The sequence below is a fragment of the Pristiophorus japonicus genome, chromosome 20, assembly GCF_044704955.1.
Source record: "Pristiophorus japonicus isolate sPriJap1 chromosome 20, sPriJap1.hap1, whole genome shotgun sequence".
Lineage (NCBI taxonomy): Eukaryota > Metazoa > Chordata > Chondrichthyes > Pristiophoridae > Pristiophorus > Pristiophorus japonicus.
Genome location: NC_091996.1, coordinates 9,859,680 through 9,887,090, shown reverse-complemented (window position 1 = coordinate 9,887,090; position 27,411 = coordinate 9,859,680). Strand labels below are relative to the sequence as shown.

Genomic DNA, 27,411 nt, shown 5'->3' with positions numbered 1-27,411 from the left:
ACCCCAGCTTCTCCAGTCTAGCCATGTAACTGAAGTCCCTCATTCCTGGAACCATTCTTGTAAGTCTTTTCTGCACTCTTGCTAAGGCCTTCACATCCTGCCTAAAGTGCGGTGCCCAGTTGAGGCCGAGCCAGTGTTTTATACAGGTTCATCATAACTGCCACACTTTTGCACTCTATACCTCTATTTATGAAGCCTCGGATCCCGTCTGCTTTTTAAACGCTTTCTCAACCTCCAGTGCCACCTTCAATGATTTGTGCACGTATACCCCTCAGGTCTTATCTGTTCATGCACCCCCTTTAGGATTGTACCCTTTGGTTTATACTGCCTCTATAAAGTGCAACATCCCCACCGACACCTGGGAGTCCCTGGCCAAAGACCGCCCAAAGTGGGGGAAGAGCATCCGGGAGTGCGCTGAGCACCTCGAGTCTCGTCGCCGAGAGCGTGCAGAAACCAAGCGCAGGCAGCGGAAGGAGCGTGCGGCAAACCAGACTCCCCGCCCACCCTTCCCTTCAACCATTGTCTGCCCCACCTGTGACAGAGACTGTAGTTCCTGTATTGGACTGTTCGGTCACCTGAGAACTCACTTTAGGAGTGGAAGCAAGTCTTCCTCGATTTCGAGGGACTGCCTATGATGATGATACTGCCTCTCCTCGTTCTTCCTACCAAAATGTATCAGAATGTCATTCTGCAAGCAGTGGCTGATTTTCCAGCGCGCATCGTACGATTTGTTGCTGGCGAAGTTATTGAAGGGAGAGCTGCTGCTGAAAAAGCTCTTTATAATCAGTGCTGCCGTGGCCAGAGTCAGCAGCCAGAGGTGGGCAGGTTCTCCAGGTTTGGAACCGTTGTGCACATTTTGCTTCCCACTGATTTATGCCACGTATCGGTTCTGTTGTTGGAGGCAGGGGTGGTGTTTGGGAGGGGGTCGGGGGGAAACGAGAGGGTCTGGGTTGGGGGGGGGTGGGCCAATGTGATTTTTGCAGGCAACTACAATTTTTTTTAACATGACTACGCTGTTGGATACACAGTCTGGCAGGGATGTAAAGCAGAAACCTCTTGGGTAATCTGAAACTCGTTGCTGAGTCATGCTTCAGTTTACATTTACATTCGGAGAATTTTTTCCCCCCCACAAAGAGGACCTACCTGTGCATTGTGGAGCAGACTCGGGCAGGGGGGGTGTATTACTGGGGAAGGAGGGGAACTGCGTGTAGCCCTTTCTACTGCATGTTTACCCAAAACATTCATGGAATAAAAACTTTACGAAGAGCTGCATTGTTCACGTGTATCCGTAACTTGTGCCAATAGGTTTCCAAGAATGACACATCAAATCCTTTCTAAAGTAGTATACTGCTCAAATGTCATTCTGTATTGATGTGCCCACATAGGCCTTGCTTTTATATAGCACCTTTCACGATCACAGGACATCTCAAAGTGCTTTACAGCCAATTAAGTACTTTAAAAAAAAATGCAGTCACTGTTGTAATGTGGGAAACGCGGCAGCCAATTTGCGCACAGCAAGCTCCCACAAACAGCAATGTGATAATGACCGGATAATCTGGTTTTTTTTTGGTTATGTTGATTGAGGGATAAATATTGGCCCCAGGACACCGGGGATAACTCCCCTGCTCTTCTTCGAAATAGTGCCGTGGGATCTTTTACGTCCACCTGAGAGGGCAGACGGGACCTCGGTTTAACGTCTCATCCGAAACGCGGCACCTCCGACAGTGGAGCACTCCCTCAGCACTGCACTGGAGTGTCGGCCTAGATTTATGTGCTCAAGTCCCTGGAGTAGGGCTTGAACCCACAGCCTCCTGACTCGGGTAGGAGTGCTGCCCACTGAGCCATGACTAAGGATATGGATTTCCCTCACCCACTATCAGTGAACACCTACCGTTAGCTCAAATCTAATGACTAGTTTCCATAATTCGACGTGCTGTGGGGATTAAAATTATTTTCAACCACCCATCACGGTAGTGTGCTGAAGAATTTGAAGCAACCTCATTGCGCAGTGCACCGAGAGCTCTACGAAACTTTCCCCCCCCTCGCGCTTTGTGGGAACCAGACACTTTTGAGGTTGAGCAAATTGGACATTTAAAAAAAGTAAGGGAATTCGCCAACAAACATTGCCCGCTCTGTCCCTGACTGCTATTGCCAAAGCCTCTCTGTGGCACTGCATAGTTTACATGGCACGATAAATGAAGCCAAAAAAATCTATTTGGCAAATCTGTCCAAGCTAAACTGCTCCAATTGGAATAGATTTTATGTAAATGGCTTCGATGAGCATTTAAACGAGTGCCCAACACCATGTTGGAGTGTTTGTTCTTTATCAGCATGGGGACTGAGTAGCAACTTAACCAAAATTTCACTCATTGGTTAGAATTCATTGCTGGTCTCGGCCAAGTCTTTTTGCAGGCTCCAGTCTTAAAGACGATTGCAGCCCAGTTTAAAAAAATTCGTTCCTGGGATGTGGGCGTCGCTGGCAAGACCGGCATTTATTGCCCATCCCGAATTGACCCTGGAGAAGGTGGTGGTGAGCCGCCGCCTTGAACTGCTGCAGTCTGTGAGATGAAGGTACTCCCACGGTGCTGTTAGGGAGGGAGTTCCAGGATTTTGACCCAGCGATGATGAAGGAACGGCCGATATATTTTCAAGTCAGGATGGTGTGTGATTTGGAGGGGAACTTGGAGGTGGTGGTGTTCCCATGCGCCTGCTGCCCTTGTCCTTCTAAGAGGTAGAGGCGGCGGGTTTGGGAGGTGCTGCCGAAGAAGCCTTGGCGTGTTGCAGCAGTGCATCTTGTAGATGGTGCACACTGCAGCCAGGGGGCGCTGGTGGTGGAGGGAGTGAATGTTGAAGGTCGTGGATGGGGTGCCAATCAAGTGGGCTGCTTTGTCCTGGATGGTGTCGAGCTTCTTGAGTGTTGTTGGAGCTGCACTCATCCCGGCAAGTGGAGAGTATTCCATCACACTCCTGACTTGTGCCTTGTAGTTGGTTAACAGTGGAAAGTTTTGTTTTCCTTACTATCATGTTAAATCATTATTTGTACTGAGGTAAGCACAGCTTTCTGCCATTGTTGTCAACCACGGCTCAGTGAGTAGCACTCTCTCCTCCGAGTCAGAAGGTTGTGGGATCAAGTCCCACTCCAGAGACTGGAGCAGAAAATCTAGGCTGACACTCCAGTGCAGTGCTGAGGGAGCCCTGCACTGTCAGAGGTGCCACCTTACAGATGAGACGTTAAACCAAAGCCCCGTCTGCTCTCTCAAATGGACATAAAAGATCCCTCGGCACTGTTTCGAACCGGAGCAGAGGATTCCTCCCTGGTATCTTGGCCAATATTTAACATCACGAAAAACTGATGATCTGGTCGTTATTGCATTGCTGTCTGTGGGAGCTTGCTGTGCGCAAAATTGGCTGTCGCATTTCCCACATGACAACAGTGACTACACTCCAAAGGTTGTCTATAAAGCGCTTTGGGGCATCTTGAGGTTATGAAAGGCACTATATAAATGCAAGTCTTTCTGCCATTATTGAGTCATCCTGAAGGCAAAATAGGATTAACTGCGCATAACACAAAGACCCACCCAAAAGAAAGCTGGCAAACCTTTCCATGTGGAACCCAACATTAGATTCCCTTGCTGGATTGAGGAGATGGGGTGAATGAAGAAGTACACGTTGTGAACTGACGCGCAGCAGAGAAACTGTCATGGTGCCGATGGTTGGTGCGGTACGACCCAGTAACCCGGGCAGGTTGCGTGCCGCTGAGAATCTTGAGCAGTTTCAAGAATTGGGAAGAACTGAAGGTGTTGCCAGCAGGGCCGGATTCTGGGCCTGATAGGTCTGGGGCAAACCGATCCCAATGGGCCTGTAGCTATGTTTGTTCATGTTCATTACATCACGGATATGATTCTGATTCTGAGTATGGAAACATAGGCAGGGATATTCAACAATGAAAGCATATATTCTGTATCAAGTAAGTTTATATTCTGGATCTGGTAACATTGCAATACTAGATTCCTATACATATATGCATATTTCTCTCTATAATATGTGAACTAAAACAGGCTAGTACATATTTTGTTCTGTATATCGGTACATTAAATGGAGAAAAATTGCCAAGTGCTGCAGTACAGAGGGACCTGGGGATCCTTGTGTATGAAACACAAAAGGTTAGTATGCAGGTACAGCAAGTAATCAGGAAGGCAAATGGAATGTTGGCCTTTATTGCAAGGGGGATAGAGTATAAAAGCAGAGAAGTCCTGCTATAACCGAAGAGGGTACTGGTGAGGCCACACCTGGAGTACTGCGTACAGTTTTGGTCTCCATATTTAAGGAAGGATATCCTTGCACTGGAGGCCGTTCAGAGAAGGTTCATTAGGTTGATTCCGGAGATGAGGGGGTTGACTTATGAGGTTAGGTTGAGTAGGTTGGGCCTATACACATTGGAGTTCAGAAGAATGAGAGGTGATCTTATTGAAACTAATAAGATAACAAGGGGCCTCGACAAGGTGGATGCAGAGAGGGTAACTCCACTCATAGCGGAAACTAAAACTAGGGGACATAGAATAAGGGGCTGCCTGTTTAAAACTGAAATGAGGAAGAATTTCTTCTCTCGGGGTTGGAAATCTATGGAATTCTGTGCCCCAGAGAGCTGTGGAGGCTGGGTCATTGAATATGTTCAAGGCAAAGATAGACAGATTGTTGAGCGATAAGGGAGTATAGGGTTATGGGGAGCGGGCAGGGAAGTGGAGCTGAGCCCATGATCAGATCAGCCATGATCTTACTGAATGGCGGAGCAGGCTCGAGGGGTCAAATGGCCGACTCCTGCTCCTATTTCTTATGTTCTTATTTACCTTCCTCACTGCCGCCGGCATGGTTGGACCGCTCTGATTTCCCAGGCGGTCATTGCGGGGCGCGCTTCTGGGCGGGCGGGTTGGGCAAGACTCAAAACTCACGCCGGCGTCGCAACCAGGGGCATTGCACACCCGACGCAGCTCGTCCCGGCGGCGCTTCTCCGCACCCCCGCAAAACCCGACCGGAGGATCGCGGTGTGGCGCTGGAAACCTCACTGCGAAACCCGGAGCGCAAAGGAGCGGAAAATTCACTGTCTTGTAATAAGATCATTGCTTTCCTTGACTGCGCACGATTTCGAATCAACTTCATCTGTTTTCTTTTTGATGTTGTCACCCTGCAGGGGCACGGCCAAGACTAGCGGCACGATACAGCATGGACAACATGAACGTGGTGAAGTTTTCTCCAGAGAAGGTGAGGGGAGACATTGCTGTCGTGAGTCATGAAAAGGAAGCTTTGGCGGAAAGTCAATCTGGGATTTTTATTATTTTTTGAGGAGGAGTGCCTGAGAGAAGAGGGAGAGAGAAGACATCAAGTAGGAGGAAGGGAGAATGGTCATCTCCCTAGCAAGTGCTGATGTTTCAGTAACTTGGGAGCTTCCTTCATTCAAACGATGAAAGGGAGTTACAGGCACAGCGTCTGAAATCCGGAATCCTCAGGACCGAGTGCGTGCCGGTTTTTTGGGGTTTTGCCGGATTTCAGACAAGAAAATCAATAGTCTGAAATCCGAATTCTCGGGACCAAATCCCTGCCGGCTTTTGGGTTTTTGCCGGATGTCGGGCCTCGCCGCTCGCCAATCCTCTGCTCCTTCTCCGCGCGCCGATTCCCGCCACTCAGCTCCGCTCGCCGATTCCTGGCACCGCCGCTGTGTTTTTACCAGTTTTCTCATCCCCCGCTGCCCGATGTCGCCATCTTGGTTTTCGGACAATTCCGGTTTTCGGAATTCCGAATACGGGACATTGTGCCTGTATTTCCCCCCCCCCCCCCCCACAAATTGGAATTCAGTCGGGGAAAGGTGTGAAGGGGAAGAATTGTCCCTTTCATAACTTTGTGACTTGTGGAGGTTGGGAGGAGGTTATCGGGAATGGAAGTGTGGTATAGGTAGATTATTGTTAAATAATCGGGAATATTTTTACAGTTGTCTTTCAAAGCAGATTTGAGTATTTTAATTGAAAGAAAGACTTGCATTTATATAGCGCCTTTCACGACCACCGGACGTCTCAAAGCGCTTTACAGCCAATTAACTACTTTTGGAGTGCAGTCACTGTTGTAATGTGGGAAACGCGGCAGCCAACTTGTGCACAGCAAGCTCCCACAAACAGCAATGTGATACTGACGAGATAATCTTTTTTTTGTTATGTTGATTGAGGGATAAATATTGGCCCCAGGACACCGGGGATAACTCCCCTGCTCTTCTTCAAAATAGTGCCGTGGGATCTTTTACGTCCACCTGAGAGGGCAGACGGGGCCTTGGTTTAACGTCTCATCCAAAAGATGGCACCTCTGACAGTGTAGCACTCCCTCAGCACTGCACTGGGAGTGTCAGCCTAGATTTATGTGCTCAAGTCCCTGGAGTGGGGCTTGAACTCACAACCTTCTGACTCAGAGGCATTCCCACATTGCAACAGCGACAACACTCTAAAAGCACTTCATTGGCTGTAAAGCGCTTTGAGGCGTCTGGTGGTCGTGAAAGGCGCTATAGAAATGCAAGTCTTTCTTTCAAATCTGCTTACACTCATGTTTTCCGTGATCTTTTACATAGAAACATAGAAAATAGGTGCAGGAGTAGGCCATTCAGCCCTTCCAGCCTTCACCACCATTCAATATGATCATGGCTGATCACTCACCTCAGTACCCCTTTCCTGCTTTCTCTCCATACCCCTTGATCCCTTTAGCCGTAAGGGCCATATCTAACTCCCTCTTGAATATATCCAATGAACTGGCATCAACAACTCTCCGCGGTAGGGAATTCCACAGGTTAACAACTCTCTGAGTGAAGAAGTTTCTCCTCATCTCAGTCCTAAATAGCTTACCCCTTATCCTTCGACTGTGTCCCCTGGTTCTGGACTTCCCCAACATTGGGAACATTCTTCCCGCATCTGAGCTGTCCAGTCCTGTCAGAATTTTATATGTTTCTATGAGATCCCCTCTCATCCTTCTAAACCCCAGTGAATACAGGCCCAGTCGATCCAGTCTCTCCTCATATGTCAGTCCTGCCATCCCAGGAATCAGTCTGATGAACCTTTGCTGCACTCCCTCAATAGCAAGAACGTCCTTCCTCAGATTAGGAGACCAAAACTGAACACACTATTCCAGGTGAGGCCTCACCAAGGCCCAGTACAACTGCAGTAAGACCTCCCTGCTCCTATACTCAAATCCCCTAGCTATGAAGGCCAACATACCATTTGCCTTCTTCACTGCCTGCTGAACCTGCATGCCAACTTTCAATGACTGATGTACCATGACACCCAGGTCTCGTTGCACCTCCCCTTTTCCTAATCTGCTGCCATTCAGATGATATTCTGCCTTCGTGTTTTTGCCACAGAAGTGGATAATCTTACATTTATCCACATTATACTGCATCTGCCATGCATTTGTCCACTCACCTAACCTGTCCAAGTCACCCTGCAGCCTCTTAGCGTCCTCCCCACAGCTCACACCACCACCCAGCTTAGTGTCATCTGCAAACTTGGAGATATTACACTCAATTCCTTCATTTAAATCATTAATGTATATTGTAAATAGCTGGGGTCCCAGCACTGAGCCCTGCGGCACCCCACTAGTCACTGCCTGCCATTCTGAAAAGGGCCCGTTTATCCCGACTCTCTGCTTCCTGTCTGCCAACCAGTTCTCTATCCACGTCAGTACATTACCCCCAATACCATGTGCTTTAATTTTGCACACCAATCTCTTGTGTGGGACCTTGTCAAAAGCCTTTTGAAAGTCCAAATACACCACATCCACTGGTTCTCCCTTGTCCACTCTACTAGTTACATCCTCAGAAGTATGATTTCCCTTTCATAAATCAATTCCGACGTGGACCGATCCTGTCACTGCTTTCCAAATGCGCTACTATTTCATCTTTAATGTGCCGGTTCAAGATTCGATTTGCCCGCACGAACTGGCCACGCCCCCAAGGGCGAAAAAATTGTGAGATCGCACGAGTTCAGGAAGGCTCTTCAGATTGCGCTCATTTTCTTCGGCGCACAGGTACATGAAGCGTAACCGAGCCAGCAATGTCCCCTGTAATTTTTGAATTTAGGTGCGTGGGGCCCTTTAACCGGCTGCACAGCCCATTCAAATATTCACGCTTGCGTGGTTATTCCCGTTGAAAGGCTAGTTAGCGGCCTGCGCGTGACCTCCCGACTGTTGCGTGGCTTAGCGGGAATGTTGCTAACCAGCGCAATTTCAAACACATTTTGGGCCCAATTTCTCGATTACGGCCAAAGCAGAAACTCTAGCCCCCCCTTGCCCCCACCCCGTTTGCCACTAACTGTTGGGTAATCTTCCGTTGATCTGATTTACAATCTTTAAGGACCAAAATGGAGATATAGCTGGTGAGCACCATTCCACCGATCTCAAGAGCACAGCCAAAACGCCCCGGGTTGGGCAACTGAGGAACAAGAAGTACCAGGAGAGCCAGCCAAGCTTAGAAGGCGCCAATGCATCGTTACCGCTGCTGGATGCCAGCGATGTCACTGTTCAAGTGGCTCCAATGGTAGGCAATCTGAACCGTGCTTTTGTTGTTTAGCATACAACCAGCTTGTGTGTGTGTGCCTGCATTGATTTTATTATTTCATGGGATGTGGACCTTGCTGGCAAGGCCAGGATTTATTGCCCATCCCTAATTGCCCCTGGAGAAGGTGGTGGTGAGCCACCTTCTTGAACCGCTGCAGTCCGTGTGGTGAAGGTCCTCCCACAGTGCTGTTAGGGGGGGGGGAGTTCCAGGATTTTGACCTAGCAACGATGAAGGAACGGCGATATATTTCCAAGGCATGGTGGTGTGTGACTTGGAGGGGAACTTGGAGGTGGTGGTGTTCCCATGCGCCTGCTGCCCTTGTCCTTCAATGTGGTAGAGGTCGCAGGTTTGAGAGGTGCTGCCGAAGAAGTCTTGGCGAGTTGCTGCAGTGCATCTTGTAGATGGTGCACACTGCAGCCACGGTGCGCCGGTGGTGGAGGGAGTGAATGTTGAAGGTGGTGGATGGGGTGCCGATCAAGTGGGCTGCTTTGTCCTGGATGGTAATCGAGCTTCTTCAGTGTTGTTGGGGCTACATGAGTGTGAGAGTATGTGTGTTTATTTGTTTGTTACTGGGACATTGATTAAGCCACATTTATCACCCAGGCCTAGTTGTCCTGAGAAGGTCGTGGTGGATTTTGCCTGAGCAATTGCCTTGACAATCGACTGGCTTGCTAGAGAGCGTTGAGTCAACCCAAATCTTTTTTAAAATTGTACTTGGTGTTGAAGCTGGCAAGGCTGCTGCTATTGCCCATCCCTTGTTGTCTCGATGGTGACCCTTCTTGAATCGCTGCAGTGCTGGTGTTGGCTCTGGAATTCTAGCATTCTGACCCTGCAACAATGAGGAATGGCGGGTGGGACGGTGGTGAGATACATGTCGAAATTGCCACAGGTGTCCAAAAGCTTGGTCAAAGAGCCTCATTGATACTCCTGCGATTTTATCACGTAACACTCCTGTGAAGTGTTGTGGGATGTTTCACTAAAAGGCGCTATATAAATACAAGTTGTTGTATTTAAAAAGTGGGAGAATGGCATCTAATCTAATTCCTGTGGCAGTAAATTGTTAGGCCTCCCATATTCTACCCTACGTAAACTAGAGGTGATCCAAAACTTGGCTGCCCATGCCCTAACTCGCACCAATGCCGCTCACCCTTCACCCCCTGTGCTCGCTGACCTACATTGGCTCCCGCTTAAGCAACGCCGATATCAAAATTCTCATCCTTATTTTCAAATCACTCCATGGCCCCGCCCCTCCCTATCTCTGTAATCTCCTCCAGCCCCACAACCCCCCGAGAAGTCTACGCTCCTCTAATTCTGCCCTCCTGAGCATCCCTGATTATAATCACTCAACCATTGGTGGCCGTGTCTTCAGTTGCCTGGGCCCCAAGCTCTGGAACTCCCTCCCTAAACCTCTCCGCCTCTCTACCTCTCTCTCCTCCTTCAAGACCCTCCTTAAGACCTACATCTTTCACCTGCTCTAATTTCTACTTGTGCGGCTCAGTGTCAAATCTTTTAACTCATAATATTCCTGTGAAGCGCCTTAGGATGTTTCACTATGTTAAAGTCGCTATATAAATACATGCTGTTGTTGTTTTATTTTTAAAGTGGGAGGATGGCATCTAATCTTGACAATTGCTTGAGCTTGCAGCGTATAAATTGGCCAGTCACCAAGCGGGCTGACCAATCAGGTTCCGCCTCTAAACAAGTCATTTACCAGCCATTATTTGCCTGAGCTTTTTTGTTTTTTGTTTTTAACATGCTGCCAATGCAGCAGAACGCAATCATTGGTCGGTAATTCTCCCACACTGTCTTTAGCTCCATCACAATCAAAGTAAAAATGCCCGAGATTCTTGGTCCTTGTCCAAGCAGTGTTTGTTTTCACGAGGACATCTTTTGCTAAGCAGAGGGATAAGTGTGATTGTGCCTTCAGCCCCGTCTAACCTTCGCGTTCCATTCCGCCCACTTCTCTTGTCCCTGTTCCAATTTTTGACCCCTTCCCTGTAATGTTTGCCATTGATCTGCCCACTCTGCACGCCAGTTTATCTCCCTGTATGTTGGTGCAGTCCTCCACCTTATTAGCATACCTGCCACCCCCACTCCCCAATTTAGTATCATCTGCAAATTCCGACACCATACCTACCTCCAATTCCTGAGTTCATTGATGTATATGGCAAACAACAGTGGTCCCAACACGTATCCTGTGGGACTCCTCTTCCCACTTTCTGCCAGTCTGAGAACCTTCCCTTACCTCCCACCCTCTATTTGAAGGAGTGCTGCACTGTCGGAGGTGCCGTCTTTCAGATGAGACGTTAAACCGAGGCCCCGTCTGCTGTCTCAGGTGGACGCAAACGATCCCATGGTACTATTTCGAAGAAGAGCAGGGGAGTTCTCCCTGGTGTCCTGGCCAATATTTATCCCTCAGCCAGTATCACTAAAAGCAAATTTTCTGGTCATTATCACATTGCTGTTTGTGGGAGCTTGCTGTGTGCAAATTGGCTGCCACATTTCCTACATAACAACAGTGACTACACTTCAAAAGTACTTCATTGGCTGTAAAGAGCTTAGTGAAAGGCGCTATAGAAATGCAAGTTTTTTTTTTCTGTATTGTAGCCATCTATCAATCCATTCTGCTACCCAGCCACTGACCCACTCGCCCTGGCCTTTGTCAGTTTTGGTCTACGTATTTAAGGAGGGATATACTTGCATTGGAGGCAGTTCAGAGAAGGTTCAGTAGGTTGATTCCTGAGATGAAGAGGTTGACTTATGAAGAAAGGTTAAGTAGGTTGGGCCTATACACATTGGAGTTTAGAAGAATAAGAGGTGATCTTATTGACCAATATACGATTTTGAGGGGGTTCGACAAGATAGATGCAGAGAGGATGTTTCCCCTCGCAGGGGAATATACAACTAGGGGGCAGAGTTTCAGAATAAGGGGTCACCCATTTAAAACTGAGATGAGGAGGAGTTTCATCTCTCAGAGGGTTGTAAATCTGTGGAATTCGCTGCCTCAGAGAGCTGTGGAGGCTGGGTCATTGAATATATTTAAGGCAGAGATAGACAAATATTTGAGCGATAAGGGAGACAAGGGTTATGGGGAGTGGGCAGGGAAGTGGAGCTGAGTCCATGATCAGATCAGCCATGATCTTATTGAATTACATTTGCTGTTCATTGGTCCTCTGGCACTATTACTTTTGCTTTTGAGTTTTTAAGAATATAAGAAACAGAAGAACAGAAGAAATAGCAGCAGGAGGCCCTCGAGCCTGCTCCGCCATTCAATAAGATCATGGCTGATCTTCGACCTCAACCCCACTTCTCGCCCAATACATTTCCTTGTTCGAAATGACACATGCAGAGGTTGCTGGTTGTCCAGCCTCTGATAGCAGTGGGCCAGAGAAGGGGAGGAAAATATTGGGAGTCTTCGTCTCAAAATAAGAACTTAAGAAATAGGAGCAGGTCATATGGCCCCTCGAGCCTGCTCCGCCATTCAATAAGATCATGGCTGATCTGATCTTGGGCCTCAACTCCACTTCCCTGCCCGCTCCCCATAACCCTTGACTCCCTTATGCTTCAGAAATCGATCTATCTCCGCCTTGACTACATTCAATGACCCAGCCTCCACAGCTCTCGGGTAGAGAATTCCAAAGATTCATGACCCTCAGAGAAGAAATTCTTTCTCATTTCTGTCTTAAATGAGCGACCCCCTTATTCTGAAACTATGCCCCCTAGTTCTAGATTCCCCCACGAGGGGAAACATCCTCTCTGCATCTAACCTGTCAAGCCCCCTCAGAATTTTATATGTTTCAATAAGATCACCTCTCATTCTTCTAAACTCCAATGAGTATAATCCCAAACTGCTCAACCTTTCTTCATAAGACAACTCCTTCATCTCAGGAATCAACCTCGTGAACCTTCTCTGAACTGCCTCCCAATGCAAGTATATCCCTCCTTAAATAAGGAGACCAAAACTGTGCGCAGTACTCCAGATGTGGTCTCACCAACGCCCTGTACAGTTGCAGCAGGACTTCCATAATTTTATACTCCATAAAATATATATTTTTTTCTAAAGCATCTTTCAATCTATGTCAGTGACCTCCCGTAAAAGAAATTGATGTGTTTATACATCAGTGGCTTTGGGCCATTCAGTGGAAAATGTTATCAAACAGAACCAGGAATAAGGATCCCAAAAATTAATGGCGCCCAGTGTTCAAACCTAAGTGTATAAGCAAGGAATTAGACTATTAGCCAAGAGCTAATGTTGTGGCAGAATTACCGCTGACATTGTACTCAAATAGTCCTCTGGTCAAGTTTTCCAGCTGTCTGAATCTCAAATCCCGAAGCCATAGTAGTAATCTTGGCCAACTCATAACCAGACCGCAAGTAATGTATAGACAAGGTCAATCTCACAGTGATGCATCTTCCATGGATGAGAGGGTGAAGAAATCAAGAGGTGAAGTGAAGACGAAATGAGCATTGGCTATCGTAAGGGAATCAAGGGATATGGAGATAGTGCAGGAAAGTGGAGTTGAGGTAGAAGATCAGCCATGATCTTATTGAATGGCGGAGCAGGCTCGAGGGGCCAAATGGCCTACTACTGCTTCTATTTCTTATGTTCTTCTCCTGCCTGACCAACCACACGAAAGTTAATGCGACTAGATCAAACTGGCCTTTATTGGTAGATGTAAGAATTATTGTAAATTCAAAAAGTCACCCACTTCCAGCAACGTGGAATTGTACCTTTGCACCAGCACCACCAAGTTCCCCTCCAATTCGCACACCATCCTGACTTGGAAATATATCGGCCGTTCCTTCATCATCACTGGGTCACAATCCTGGAACTCCCTCCCTAACAGCATTGTGGGAGCACCTTCACCACCCGGACTGCAGCGGTTCAAGGCGACGGCTCACCACCACCTTCTCGAGAGCATTCAGGGATGGGCAATAAATGCCGGCTTTGCGCTTCTCGGCCTTTTGGCTAAGATCATGCATAACTAACCTGACCAGCCACCATGACCTCCGGGTGGTTTCTCCCTGGTCAGGAAGGTATATGCTTGCATTTTTGGAAACAGGAGGTGGGTGGGGTGGGTTGACCCATCCACCTCCACGGAGGTGTGTGGGGGACCTGACCCATCCACCTCCATGGCACGAACCTGGTATTGCAGTACTTCCAGGAACGGTGCAGTGGCTCTTGGCCTTTTGGCTAAGAGCATTGGCGCAGAGTGATCCTTGGCATGTGCAAGGTGACCTCTGGCGTTTGTGATTTGACAAAGAATTGGAACGATTGGCTACGAATTAAAAAAAAAAAAATAAATAAATAAATGCCGGCTTTGCCAACGATGCCCACATCTCAGGAACGATGGGGGGAAAAATACCCTGATTCCCTGTCGGGTCAAGAGCGACCTTGGCAAAGGCTTGGATGGAGGTCAGTTGCCCTCCCCCTCGGGAGGGAGAGTTTGTGTGGTGGACTTTAGGCTTTTCTGTTGTCGGGGCGAAAACGGAGGCGGGGCGGGAAAGTTACCGGCTGGGAATCGTCTGCGCTTTGGTAGGGAAGTTTTGCCATCTGGGCCCTGCGTCAAGGGGTGCAGCGCGAAGGGAGGCGTTGTACAACTTCTCATGGCGCTAGGATGGGAAACTTGTGAACTAAAGTGCCGGGCCGTGTGCGCTCCGAGAGAGCTCTTGGGTGGGGGTGGGGTAGGGAAACCGTAAAAAAACCCCACAAAAACATTGCCCACGCCACCACGACACAAATCGCGAAAAAAATTTAAAGAACAAACCCTCGCACTTACCTTCGGAGTACTTTACCTTCTCACCACCGTCGGCTATGCCGGACCGCTCTGATTTCCCACGCGGTCACTGCGGGCACACTTCCGAGCGAACGGATCGGGCAAAAGGACAAACTCCTGCCGATGTCGCAACCTGAGGCGTTGCACACCCGGGCGCAGCTCTTGCCAGCGGTGTATGCTCAGCGCCGTCGCCGAACCAGACCGGAGGGTCACGGTGGGACGCTGGAGTCCTCACCGCCGGCTCTCGCGCCGCTCCGGGGCGAAACCCGGAGTGAAAAGGGCCAGTAAATCCAGCCCCGTGTGCTGCATGGGGAGCCACGACCAAACCAAAGTCACCCACAAAAACTCGATGTCACACCTACCTGGTTCGTAGATATTTAGTAAAAAGACACAGGTGAAAGCACAATGAATGGCAGGAACAACCAAAGCTAACGAGGAGGAAACATCTTTGATCTTCTGATGACTGTGAAGAGACAATCATTGAACCAGCATCGCGCAGGGGTTAGACGTTGTGGAGAGGGATATCAGTCGAGATATAAAAATATTGCAATTCAGTAGCAGAGACACATAGAACCATTATGTTGTCAATACACCATTTAAGTGCTTTGTAGATACCTTATGCCAGAATATTTTATCATCTGGCTCCAGCTATCCATTGGATTCCTTTTTGTGTTATTTCTCATTGATTAATTTTAATTATTGTTCGGTCCGTGGTTCAATGTCGCCCACTCTTTCAGGTCCTATAACAGTCCCGCATTGAGAACCCAGGAAATAAAGGAAGCTATCGTCCTCGGCCTCATCCTCCTCCTCATCCTCCCTCCTCCTCCCTCCACCACCCTCATCCACCTCCCTCATCCTCCCTCCCGCCTCTTCATCATCCTCCTCTCTCTACCGCCCATATTCTCATCCTCCCTCCACCTCCATCCCTCCTCTTCCTCTTCCTCCTCCTCCTCATCCTCCCCCTCCCTCCCTCCTCATCCTCCTCCTCCCTCATCTACCACTCTCCTCCTCATCCTCCCTCCCGCCTCCTCATTCTCCCACCTCATCCTCCCCCTCCCTCATCCACCACCCTTCTCCTCGTCCTCCATTCTTCTTTATTCTCCTCTTCCTCCCTCCTCCTCCCGTCATCTTCTACTCGTCTCTCTGCCTCCTTCTTCCTCTCTCCCTTCCTTCCTCTGCCTCTTCCTCCCTCACTCACCTTTCCCTCCCTCACTCTCCTTTCCCTCCACCTCCAGTGACTTGATTTTGGAATGGACTGAGAGATTTCACCTGTTACAAGTGTTTTACATTATTTAAGTGACTGTAATGATGCCACCTTAAACTGAACTGTGGACAGTTGGGTTTTCAGTGTTCGCTGATGGTCACATTAATCTGCGGTAAATTGCGTGTCCACAGGAGATGGAGCAGCACAGCTTGGATTAATACTTCATGTGATTTTACAAAGACACATGAAGGACAAAATCATTCTGCATAAATGGCAAGACTTCTATGCATTTAAAAACATACCCTTTCTTGTAAGGCTTTCTGACTGGATAATAGTATTTTGATTGATGGAAAATAAACAAATTGAAGAGTGATCGTTACACTATTAAAACATCAAGCAACTAAACGTAGAATAGACATGAGTCCACTGCATGTATTGAACGCACTGCCTGAAGGGGTAATGGAATCAGATTCAGTAACTCTTGATAGAAAATTGGATATATACTTGAAAATGGGTACGGTAGCATGTCATGGGACCAGTAATCCAGAGGCCTGGGCGAATAATCCGGAGACGTGAGTTCAAATCCCACCACGGCAGCTGGGGAATTTAAATTCAGTTAATTGAATAAATCTGGAATTAAAAAAATTCGTATCAGTAATGGTGACCACGAAACCACCGGATTGTTGTTAAAAACCCATCTGGTTCACTAATGCCCTTTAGGGAAGGAAATCTGCCTCCCTTACCGGGTCTGGTCTATATATGACTCCAGACCCACAGCAATGTGGTTGACTCTTAACTGTCCCTCTGAAATGACCGAGCGAGTCACTCAGTTGTACCAAACCGCTGCGACAAAGTCACTGTGGGAGCACCTTCACCACACGGACTGCAGCGGTTCAAGACGGCGGCTCACCACCACCTTGCCGAGGGCAATTGGGGATGGGCAATAAATGCTGGCCTTGCCAGCAACTTCCACATCCCATGAACAAATAAAAAAATAATAATCAAAAGGAAAATTTTCAGGGCTATGAGGAAGGGGCAGAGGGAGTGGGACTTAATTGGATCGCTGTTTCAAGGAGCTGGCACGGGCTGTCTGATTCAACGAGCATCGGGAAATTGTGCCTCGATGCCTAAATTCAATATATGGAGCGAATGCTTTTTAAAATTTTGGTAACATTTGAATTTATTCAGTGTCCAGAATGTTTCGTTAGTCGACATGGACTCTGCTACAACAGAGGGATCAGCTAGTGTGCTTTCGATTTTTTTTGAAAGAGTTTGCGCGTACAGCTGTACAACTGTCTCATTCAGTTGTGTACCCCCAGTCCCCAGTCTGTCTTCTTCTGAGACACTTCTTTCTTCCTCCCGTGCCCCTTGTGACCATCGCCTCTGGGAGCTGAAACTTATCCATCAAGCTATTCAGCAAATATTTCAGCCCCTCGCCAAAACAAATGCTCCAGCCTGAGGCTCAGCACACTCAGAAACATTCTCTGGCACTGGGCAGCTGCTGTTGGCCACGTAGAGAGGTAACAAATATTTGTACTGCATATGCAGAGGCTCGGGCGCAGTTTTGAAGAGATCTTTCTGTTTTTGGGGCCATTGCCCATATAGGTGATTATTCAATGGGTTTGCAGGACCTTGCAGAGGCAGCGTTGGTGGTACTTCTCCAGTGTTTTGAGGTGCCTGTTGTACATAGTCCATGTCTCAGAAGTGTATATGAGGGCGGGTATCACTACTGCTCTGTAGACCATGAGCTTGGTGTCGGGTTTGAGATCCTGGTCTTCGAACACTCTCTTCCTCAGGCGACTGAAGGCTGCGCTGGCGCACTGAAGGCGGTGTTGGACTTTGTCATTGACGTCTGCCCTTGTTGACAGTCGGCTCCCGAGGAAAATGGAATCCAAGCTCAAACGGTGGAAGGAGCGCACGACAATCAAAGCACCCCACCCACCCGTCCTTTCAACCACCGTCTGCCCCTTCTGTGACAGAGACTCTTCAGTCACCTGAGAACTCGCATTCGTGTGGCAGCAAGTCATCCTCGACTCTGAGGGACTGCGTAAGAAGAAGAGAAGGATTATTCAGAGTCTACGCGGTAGATAATAGCGGGTTTCTCAGCGTGATATGACGATGAGAAGACAGAGTGGACTTTCACCATGGCAGGAATAACCGTTGGATGGAATTCTGCCACTATAAGAATGTTTTTTTTAACGTGGGTCCAGATTTTCTTTTTAACTCCAAAAAGTTATTTGGAACAGTCCAATATCTAGAAAATCGAACTTGATGCTTCAAATAGCAGTCTGCAGAATTGGTTTGCTAACTTGAATTCCATTCGGTGAGTTCCACATCCATTCCTCATTTACAAAGTATCTCCTCAATAAATTCCTTAAATACAATTCCAACCACCAACCGGTCAGAAGGAACTATATTTGCAGGTGGGTTTTCACTGAGTTGAAGAGCGTGCGAAGTGATTGGAGAGTGTGGGATGTTAAAAGTCCCGTTGAAAGGTGTAAAAATGTTTGAGACTGCAAATTGAAACACAGCGAGCCCAGATTTGGGCCGAGCTCTTCCATCGGTTGTCCTTTGTAGCTAGGGCAAGTGATTTGTCGTGACCAGTTTCACCCGACAGCGTAACTCCCTCCGATACTCACCTATATACCTAAGTGGAGGAAATGCATCCGGGAGGGTGCTGAGCACTTTAAGTCTTGTCGCTGAGAGCATACAGAAAACAAGCGCAGGCAGCGAAACAAGCGTGCGGCAAACCAGTCCCACCCACCAGTCCCACCCATCCCTTCCCTCAACGACTATCTGTCCAACTGTGATAGAAGGAGGCCATTCGGCCCGTCGAGCCCGAGTTGGCTCTCTGCAAGACACAATAATACATCTCGAGGGATAGCGAGAGAGAGCAACTTATACTGACATGTATTTGTGGTCCATATAGTTTGTTGTTAACAGTACTTTTGTTGTCTTTTGCTTTTTGTCAACACTGTGGTTGAATGAGTTCTTTAAAATGCCTCCGTGATAGGCAGGGAACAAGTCACAACATAGTTTGACCTCCCTGACGATGTGTAACTGTATGAACCTCCTCCGTCTCCTATTTTCCACCCCATTCCCACCTTCCCTTCTTCCAAAATCTCACCTCTTGAAGTCTTCTCTAATTCACAGTAGGTGATATTTCTGCATTTTTTTAATATCCACACATTGATTTCAGAATTAAATGTTAACATAAGAACATAAGAGATAGGAGCAGGAGTAGGCCATTTGGCCCCTCGAGCCTGCTCTGCCATTTAATAAGATCATGGCTGATCTGATCTTGGCCTCAACTCCACTTCCCTGCCCGCTCCCCATAACCCTTGACTTCCCTTATCGTTAAATGAGTACTCATTTTATTTAGGATAAAATATCTGCAGTGCAAAGAATACAAAGTAGGTCAAAGGGGTGACCTCAGTGGAGTTAATATATTAAAAATATTATGTTAATGAAGAAAATAGTGGGACTTAAGGCAGACAAATCTCCAGAATCTAAAGTTTCCATCTCATGGTATTAAAAGAAATAGCTGGTCATCATTTACCAAAGCGTACTTGATTCAGGAATTGTAGCATTGGATTGAAAAATTGCAGATGTCATTCTATTATGTAAGAAAGGAGGGAGAGAAAAACGAGGTCCATCAGTATAACATCAGTTGTGAGGGAGTTACTGGACAGAGTGACTGAGCACGTGAACTTGAAGTATCATCGTGAGTCAAGCATGGATTTGTAAATAGTCAGTCATGTCTGATTAATCCAGTTCAATTTTTTGCGGAGTTCACCAACATGACAGACAATGGAATGTTATCCATTGATCCATACCCCTTGATAAGGGGTTATGGGGAGCGGGCAGGAAAGTGGAGCTGAGTCCATGATCAGATCAGCCATGATCTTTTTGAATGGTGGATCAGGCTCGAGGGGCTGTTTGGCCTACTCCTGTTCCTATTTCTTATGTTCTTATGTTCTTAAACGAACCCCCAGAAGGCATTTGGCAATGTCTCACACATAGGATTACTACCGAAAATTAAAGCACATGGAACTGCAGGAGAACTTGTGACTGGGATTGGATATCAGTTGAGAGATAGGGAGACGTAAGAACGTAAGGAGTAGGAGCAGGAGGAGGTCAGCCATCCCTGAGCCTGTTCTGCCATTCACTCAGATCATGGCTGATCTGTATCTCAACTCTCTTTACCTGCCTTTGTTCCATACCCCTTGATACTCTTACCCAAAAATCCATGACCCCCAGCAGCCACAGTCTTTTGTGGGAGGAATATCCAGATTTCCACAACCCTTTGTGTGAAACATTGCTTCCTGATTTTTTTCCCCTTGTAATTGTACCCCTTAGTGCTCTGTTAGATTTTGGAAGTAAATTCCATTCAAAACGTGGTATGTTGCTTTTAAACATTTTTTTCCCAAGTAGTTGGATATGGTTGACAGGACACAGTGAGAATTGGATTTACAAGGTTCATCCCAATTTTACCATTGCTAATACAGGTTGAATCTCCCTTATCCGGAACCCTCGGGACCTGGCCTGTGCCGGATAAGGGATTTTTCCGGACGAGGGGTGGTCACGTTAAATTGGATGGTACAAGTACTGAGCAAGGGGATATCTGGACTGGCTGGCCTGGAGCTGGGAGTGTGGCAGAGAGATAATGGTGGGGGGGGGAGGCGGGGTGCGGTAGATCGTGGGGTTAGGCCAGTGATTGCGGGAGTCGGCAGCGAGGAAGGACTTCAATTTGTTCATGTCGGAGTTCTGCGCATGCGCCACCCGGTGGCTGGGAATGGTTCTGGACGAGGGGTGGTTCTGGATAAGGGAGTTCTGGATAAGGGAGGTTCAACCTGCACAGTACACAAGCCCTTGGACTGTTCTATAGGTCAGAGTCCTATTAAAACATAAAAATATGTGCAAGGTGAGATGTACTTCAGATACTGTTTTAAAAGTTTTGGAAGAACAACCTAAATTAAGTTAGTAGCATGAAGGAATATTTTTAGTTGGTACTTCAACTCGAAGGCATTACACGGAGTACAATCATTCTCTTAATCTTTGCGGTCTCAAATATGTCGACAAATCAGTATATTGCGCTCGATGGGGAAAGAGAGCAAGTAGCTGGGTTAGGAAGCATTTAAGGCAGTTCATCACGGGTCAATACACTTTCAGGAAAGGATAAATGAGAGCTTTCCATTATAGACTTTGGTTTCCAAGACAAACACTGATGTAATCGCAGAGGAAAGATAACTTTATAAAGCAGAAGATTTGAGTTACGGGATAGGCTAGACTGCATTTGTCCTCTCCCTCTTGGAGTGCTTGAAGTGACGGTTAAAGGATATTTTCTATTACATTCAGCAAATCTGGGACACACTGTACATCAGCCGCAGGTAAGTAAGGCTGACCGCATTCCTCTCCTCCGTCTCTCTTATCACGTATTAAGACACAGTTAATGAAATGTTGATGCTTAAAGAGATTTATTGCACATACAAGCTCATGGTACACGCCACAGCTGTTTGTCGAGCAGATGGGATTAAACCCTTGTTGGTAACTGCTTAATGGGCGATGAACGAGTCCAAAATGCAGCATGATGGGCTGAAGGTTCCTGTCATTTCAATTCCCTGCTCTCGGGCACATTCTGCGTCGGGAGGGAGGTCGGGTCCTTCTGGGCTGTGGCCATTCGTCCCCTAGTGGTCACTTGCAGACCAGCATTTGGTCTCCATTAGCTGTGGTTCAGTGAGTAGCACACTCGCCTTTGAATCAGAAAGTTGTGGGTTCAAGTCCCACTCCAGGGACTTTGAGCACAAAAATCTAGGCTGACACTCCAGTGCAGTGCTGAGGGAACACCTGGAAGTTTTTAACGGGTGGCAATGTCTTCATGCACAATTATTTTTTCGGCTATGCCGAGGTCATTATCTCCACATGATATTGTCGTCAGTGAGTATTTTGTCACAAAGTCATTGTGTTGAGATGCCGACAGGCTGTCTTGAAATTTGAAGTACTTTCTCCTTCTGCAAATGTTCTTGTCTGTCTAAAGTTTATTGTTGAATCTTTCGTTTTGTGCACCTCCTTCTCCCTCTCTCCTCTGACTGCGAACGAGAGTCCACCTGGTAAAAAAGAAAGACTTACAGTTATATATAGTCTTTCACGGCCACCAGAATTCTCAAAGCGCTCTACAGCCAATGAAGTACTTCTGGAGTGTAGTCACTGTTGTAACATAGGAAACGCAGGGAATCTGTTTTTGTTATGTTGATTGAGGGATAAATATTGGCCCAGGACACTGGGGATAGCTCCCCTGCTCTTCTTCAAAATAATGGCCGTGGGATCTTTTGCGTCCACTTGAGAGAGCAGACGGGGGCCTCGGTTTATCATCTCATCCGAAAGATGACACCTCCGGCAGTGCAACGCTCCCTCAGCACTGCAGTGGAGTAGTAAGTTGTCTCGCTGCTCTGGCCCCATCACAGCGAGTGGCACCATTGTGCTGCTCAACTCTTAGTTAAATGGGAAATGATACGACATTGTGATAATGGCGCATGGTTTGATAGTTTGGAATTTTATGTCTTGAATTCAACGACATAAGATACAAGACACATGAAATGTTTCATTATACATTGTGCTAACTGCATGGCCTTTACCTGATTGGTTCATACTAATCACCGAGTTTGCTCCGAGGCTCATGGTGGCAGACCTCATGTGCTCAAGTATCCTTCAAAGAAACTCCCCGATGGCCTGTGGGTGAAGGCACTGCTGGACGTAACACTGAAGTCTGTGCACCAGAAGGTCCTTGCCCTTGGTGAACCCGTGGGTCTCAATCAAAGCAGCAGTTGGGACACCAGAATTGGTCTTGGTGCCTCTGGATGGGGATGGGGAGGGAGATGGGACATCAACCCAGGGATTCTTCTCCCGAGCGCTCTCCAGCGACCCCTGCTGGAGCGTTCCTGATCGTGGATGATCAGTGAGGACCAAGGCGCGGACTCGAGGCCCTCTGTGGTTGCATAGCCTGCCAGCACTCGCATTTCTGAGCTCGCACATGAAGGCTGGTGACTTGTCAATCAAACCATACTCACACAGGTGACCAAAAGCTTGGTCCAGGAGGTATGTTTTAAGGAAAGGGAGGTAGAGAGGTGGAGAGGTTTAGGCAGGGAGTTCCAGAGCTTGGGGCCTAGGCAACAGAAGGCACGCCACCGATGATGCAGCGATTATAATCAGGGTTGCTCAGGAGGGCAGAATTAGAGGAGCGCAGACATCTTGGAGGTAAGGGGAGTGGGGGGGTTGTGGGGCTGGAGGAGATTACAGAGTTAGGGAGGGGTGTGAGGCCATGGAAGGATTTGAAAATAAGGATGAGAATTTTGAAATCGAGGCGTTGCTTAACCAGGAGCCAATGTAGGTCAACGAGCACAGGGGTGATGGGTGAGCGTTTTGTGGCGGAGGAGCGGCAAATGGGGGTACGGGGCCCAGAAGGGCCCAGGGACAGCACGGGCCAGCCCACACTGCGATATGTGTGCGCCCTAGGTCCATGCAGCAGAGTAGGTCTCCAGTCGTCCTGGTTAACCCTTGCCACTGGATAAAGGTCTAGCTCTGTCAAGCCCGTGTGGTGGCTGGTGTGCAATGGCCACCACACGTTACAAAATTCCACGCACAGACATCTTCCACCCCTGGAGTTCAGGACTGGAACATCGGGTCCATCATTGAAACATCTGCAAACTCATCCCTTTTGATGTGGAAGCAAGTCATCCTCGTTCGAGGGACCGCCTATGATGATGATGACCCAGCAAAAATCCACCTCGAGGGAAAATGATGGGAGGAATATTTTTTTCCAAAGCTACCCATAAAAGCAAATTCCATTTTACATGTGCAACTGTTCTTTCTCCGACCTTTTATAGACAAGACTTTTGCTTGACTGAGTTCATCTGGCAGCGAAGGCGTTTTTAATCAGCATCAATCAATGAGCAGTTACTGCATTACGGACTAGCAAGCTGCAAATGCGTGCAACAGAATCCAGACATCATAAGAACATAAGAGTTCGGAGCAGGAGTAAACCACACGACCCCTCGAGACTGCTCCGCCATTCAATAAGATCTTGTCAGCCGTGGCTCAGTGGGTAGTACCCTTGCCTCTGAGTCAGAAGGTTGTGGGTTCAAGTCCCATCCGAGAGACTTGAGCACAAAAATATAGGCTGACACTTCAGTGCAGTGCTGAGGGAGTGTTGCACTGTCGGAGGTGCCGTCTTTCAGATGAGACATTAAACCGTGACCCTGCCGGCCCTCTCAGGTGGACGTAAAAGATCCCATGATCTAATTCGAAGAAGAACAGGGGAGTTCTTCCTGGTGTACTGGCTAATATTTATCCCTCGATCAATATAACAAAACAGATTATCTGGTCATTATCACGTTCAATAAGATCATGGCTGATCTGATCTTGGCCTCAACTCCACTTCCCTGCCCGCTCCCCATAACCCTTGACTCCCTTATCGTTCAAAAATCTGTCTATCTCCACCTTGGATATATTCAATGACCCAGCCTCCACAGCTCTCTGGGGCAGAGAATTACAAAGATTCAAGACCCTCTGAGAGAAGAAATTCCTCCTCATTTCTATTTTAAATGGGCGACCCCTTATTCTGAAACCATGCCCCCTATTTCTCGATTCCCCCATGAGGAGAACCATCCTCTCTGCATCCATCCTGTCAAGCCCCCTCAGAATCTTATACGTTTCAATAAGATCACCTCTCATTCTTCTAAATTCCAATGAGTATAGGCCCAACCTTTCTTCATAAGACAACCCCTTCATCTCAGGAATCAACCTAGTGAACCTTCTCTGAACTGGAATGTAAGTATTATCCCCCACTCTCTCTTTACTTTTCTATATCTGTGAAACTAATTTTTCTGGTATAATTTTCACAGATACGGGAATGCTGAAAGATAAGGTGGTGTATTATTTCTGAGAGGAGTTTGTGCCCCGATTCAGAGATGCCGGGCTCCATTTGCTCTGCCCAGCAATGTACTTGGACTCCAGCCTCAGTCATACCCCCTTTACCAGTGTGAACCTTTCCCGTGTCCCATGTCTTCAAGAATGGGGGACGGTTGAATGCCAGAAAGTGGTCTGTTTTGTAAAGCCAAACTCTCTCTTTGTGTGTGTGTGTGTGTGTATATGTAACTGGAGAAAGCCCCTGTGGGCCTGTTTCCTGTGAGATCACTAGCTTTATGGAGTTTCATCCTGGATTGGTAATAGAATCTGCTATGGCTCAGTGGGTAGCAGTCTTGCCTCTGCGTCAGGAGGTTGTGAGTTCAGGTCCCACTCCAGAGCCTTGAGCACATAAGTCTAGGCTGCATCCCCCCCTCCCCCACACCCCGCTGCACTGTCGGAGGGGCCGTCTTTCAGATGGGACGTTAAGCCGAGGCCCCGTCTGCTCTCTCAGCTGGATGTAAAAGATCCCATGACAATATTTCGAAGAAGAGTAGGGGAGTTATCCCCCGATGTCGTGGCCAATATTTATCCCCCAATCAGCATAACTAAAAAACAGATTATCTGGTCATGATCACATTGCTGTTTGTGGGAGCTTGCTGTACGCAAATTGGCTGCCGCGTTTCCCACATTACAACAGAGACTACGCTTCAAAAGTACTTCATTGGCTGTAAAGCGCTTTGGAATGTCATTAGGTTGTGAAAGGTGCTGTAGGATTGCAAGTCTTCTGTCCTCCTTTCTCTTTCTCTCTTAACTGTACGTGTTAGCAGATCATATATAATATCGACGACGAGATCCAACACCGCCTCCAGTGCGCCAGTGCAGCCTTCGGCCGCCTGAGGAAAAGAGTCCCGCAAAACTGCCACCAAGCTCATCATCTACAGGGCTGTAGCGATACCCGTCCTCCTGTATGGCTCAGAGACATGGACCATGTACAGTAGACACCTCAAGTTGCTGGAGAAATATCACCGACGATGTCTCCACAAGATCCTACAAATCCCCTGGGAGGACAGGCGCACCAATATCAGTGTCCTCATTCAGGCTAACATCCCCAGCATTGAAGCACTGACCACACTCGATCAGCTCCGCTGGGCAGGCCACATAGTCCTCATGCCAGACACGAGACTCCCAAAAGCAAGTGTTCTACTCGGAGCTCCTTCATGGCAAACGAGCCAAAGGTGGGCAACGGAAACGTTACAAGGACACCCTCAAAGCCTCCCTGACAAATTGCAGCATCCCCACTGACACCTGAGAGTCCCTGGCCCAAGACCGCCCTAAGTGGAGGAAGTGCATCCGGGAGGGCGCTGAGCACCTCGAGTCTCAACCGCGAGCATGCAGAAAACAAGCGCAGGCAGCGGAAAGAGCGTGCGGCAAACCAGTCCCACCCACCCTTTCCCTCAACGACTATCTGTCCCACCTGTAACAGAGTCTGTGGCTCTCATATTGGACTGTTCAGCCACCAAAGAAATCACTTCAGGAGTGGAAGCAAGTCTTCCTCGATTCCGAGGGACTGCCTGTGATGATGATGATGATGATGATAACAGTTTATAGTTTGTTTCTTGCGAGGAATGTGCAAGTTGGTGCACTGGGTTGATGCACTGTCTTTTCACCTCTGGGACCTGGGTTTAAACCAGACCAGATGATGGTAAACGTTCTCCGCCGTGTATTGGTCCCTAACTGAAGTAGGCTTTTGGGGGAGCTGCAAGCCAGTTTCCTGGTTGGTGTGTGCCACAATCCTGCACTGAGCTGTCCATCCCACTGGCAGAGGCAGTAAAAGAGGCGGTTAAGGCAAACGGAACAGTGGACACTTGCGGAGTGGGGAGGGGCAGTGCTATTCCAAGTTTGGATTCACTGCTGGATCACAGCAGAGCGAGCTTTGATTCTGTTTCTGGTCGTGCTGCAGCTAGGAATGTTTGATGCAGACTTTCTACCCAAAATAGGAACACGTTCCTTCACTAACCAATGGTATTCCTCACCCTAGTGCTTCATTGGCTGTAAAGAGCTTCAGGATATCCCTGAACGGTGCTATATAAATGCAGGTCTTTAATCTACGGGATGAAAAAAAGAGCTATCGAAACAGGCCCCCAGACGTCAAGCCTGGTATATCTTTCCTTGTAATGAATTGCACGATAATCTGTGAAGACCACAGTACGTGACAGTAACTTAGGCCTCCGCTCGCCCAAGTGCCGCTGAGGTCCCTGACGGTTCTTTGGGCGGGGTTTTCATCAGCGAGGCCCCTCGAAGGTTGGCGGGCGGCAAATGGACGACCCAGTCTGGGCAGCAGCGGGCAGGCGGTCTCATTCTCGGCGGCAGAGGCCCACGGAGGGTCGAACAGCTAAAAAATCAAATGCATCAAAGAAAAACATCGGACGACCTTTGGGGGACCCCCATCCAGGGTAAGTCACTGTAAAGAAATAAATTTAAAAAAAATGTCACGGACCTGTTTTCCACCATCTTCACACTTACCGGTGAGGACAGTGCAGCCTGCACGCAGCAGTCTGCCGCTGATTCTCACCCGCCCCAATCTGGCGGCTCGGCGGGCGGGAGTGTGTACTTGCATGCATTGGCCGTCCGCGGGCGCTTCCTGGCGGCTCTCCCTTCCCGCCCGCTCTAGCCCACGACGAAAGCAGCACGAGGCGGTTCAAGCTGAGGAAAGTCAGTGGCAGTGGGCGGTAAGTTCATCAATTTCGGCCACTGAAACTTTATTTGTGGAGCGATTTCTCTTTGCCTCGTGAGCGGGAAAAATAAAACCAGCTCAGTTGACTTTATGCAGGAAAACTGCCGAGATGATAATTCTGTTTCATAAACTGTTAGCTGTGGGTAAAGTGTTTCAGTCATACAGCACATCACTTCAACATGAGCACGAGTTTGTTCTTGAATGTGGT

General features: G+C 48.0%; 1 protein-coding gene and 1 pseudogene across 6 annotated transcripts in view; both read left to right on the top strand.

The window, feature by feature from the left end:
• LOC139233158 (G-protein-signaling modulator 1-like) overlaps nt 1-27,411 on the top strand; it is a 326,419-nt gene that overhangs the window by 271,543 nt on the left and 27,465 nt on the right. For 5 of the 6 annotated variants that reach the window (XM_070863742.1, XM_070863740.1, XM_070863739.1 and 2 more), the window contains 2 exons: nt 5,189-5,259; nt 8,381-8,563. In XM_070863742.1, coding sequence (XP_070719843.1) covers nt 5,189-5,259; nt 8,381-8,563 — 254 coding nt within the window. The remainder of the gene's footprint in view (nt 1-5,188; nt 5,260-8,380; nt 8,564-27,411) is intronic. The other variant, XM_070863741.1, reaches the window with a different exon arrangement.
• LOC139233227 (U2 spliceosomal RNA) lies at nt 13,534-13,765 on the top strand (annotated as a pseudogene).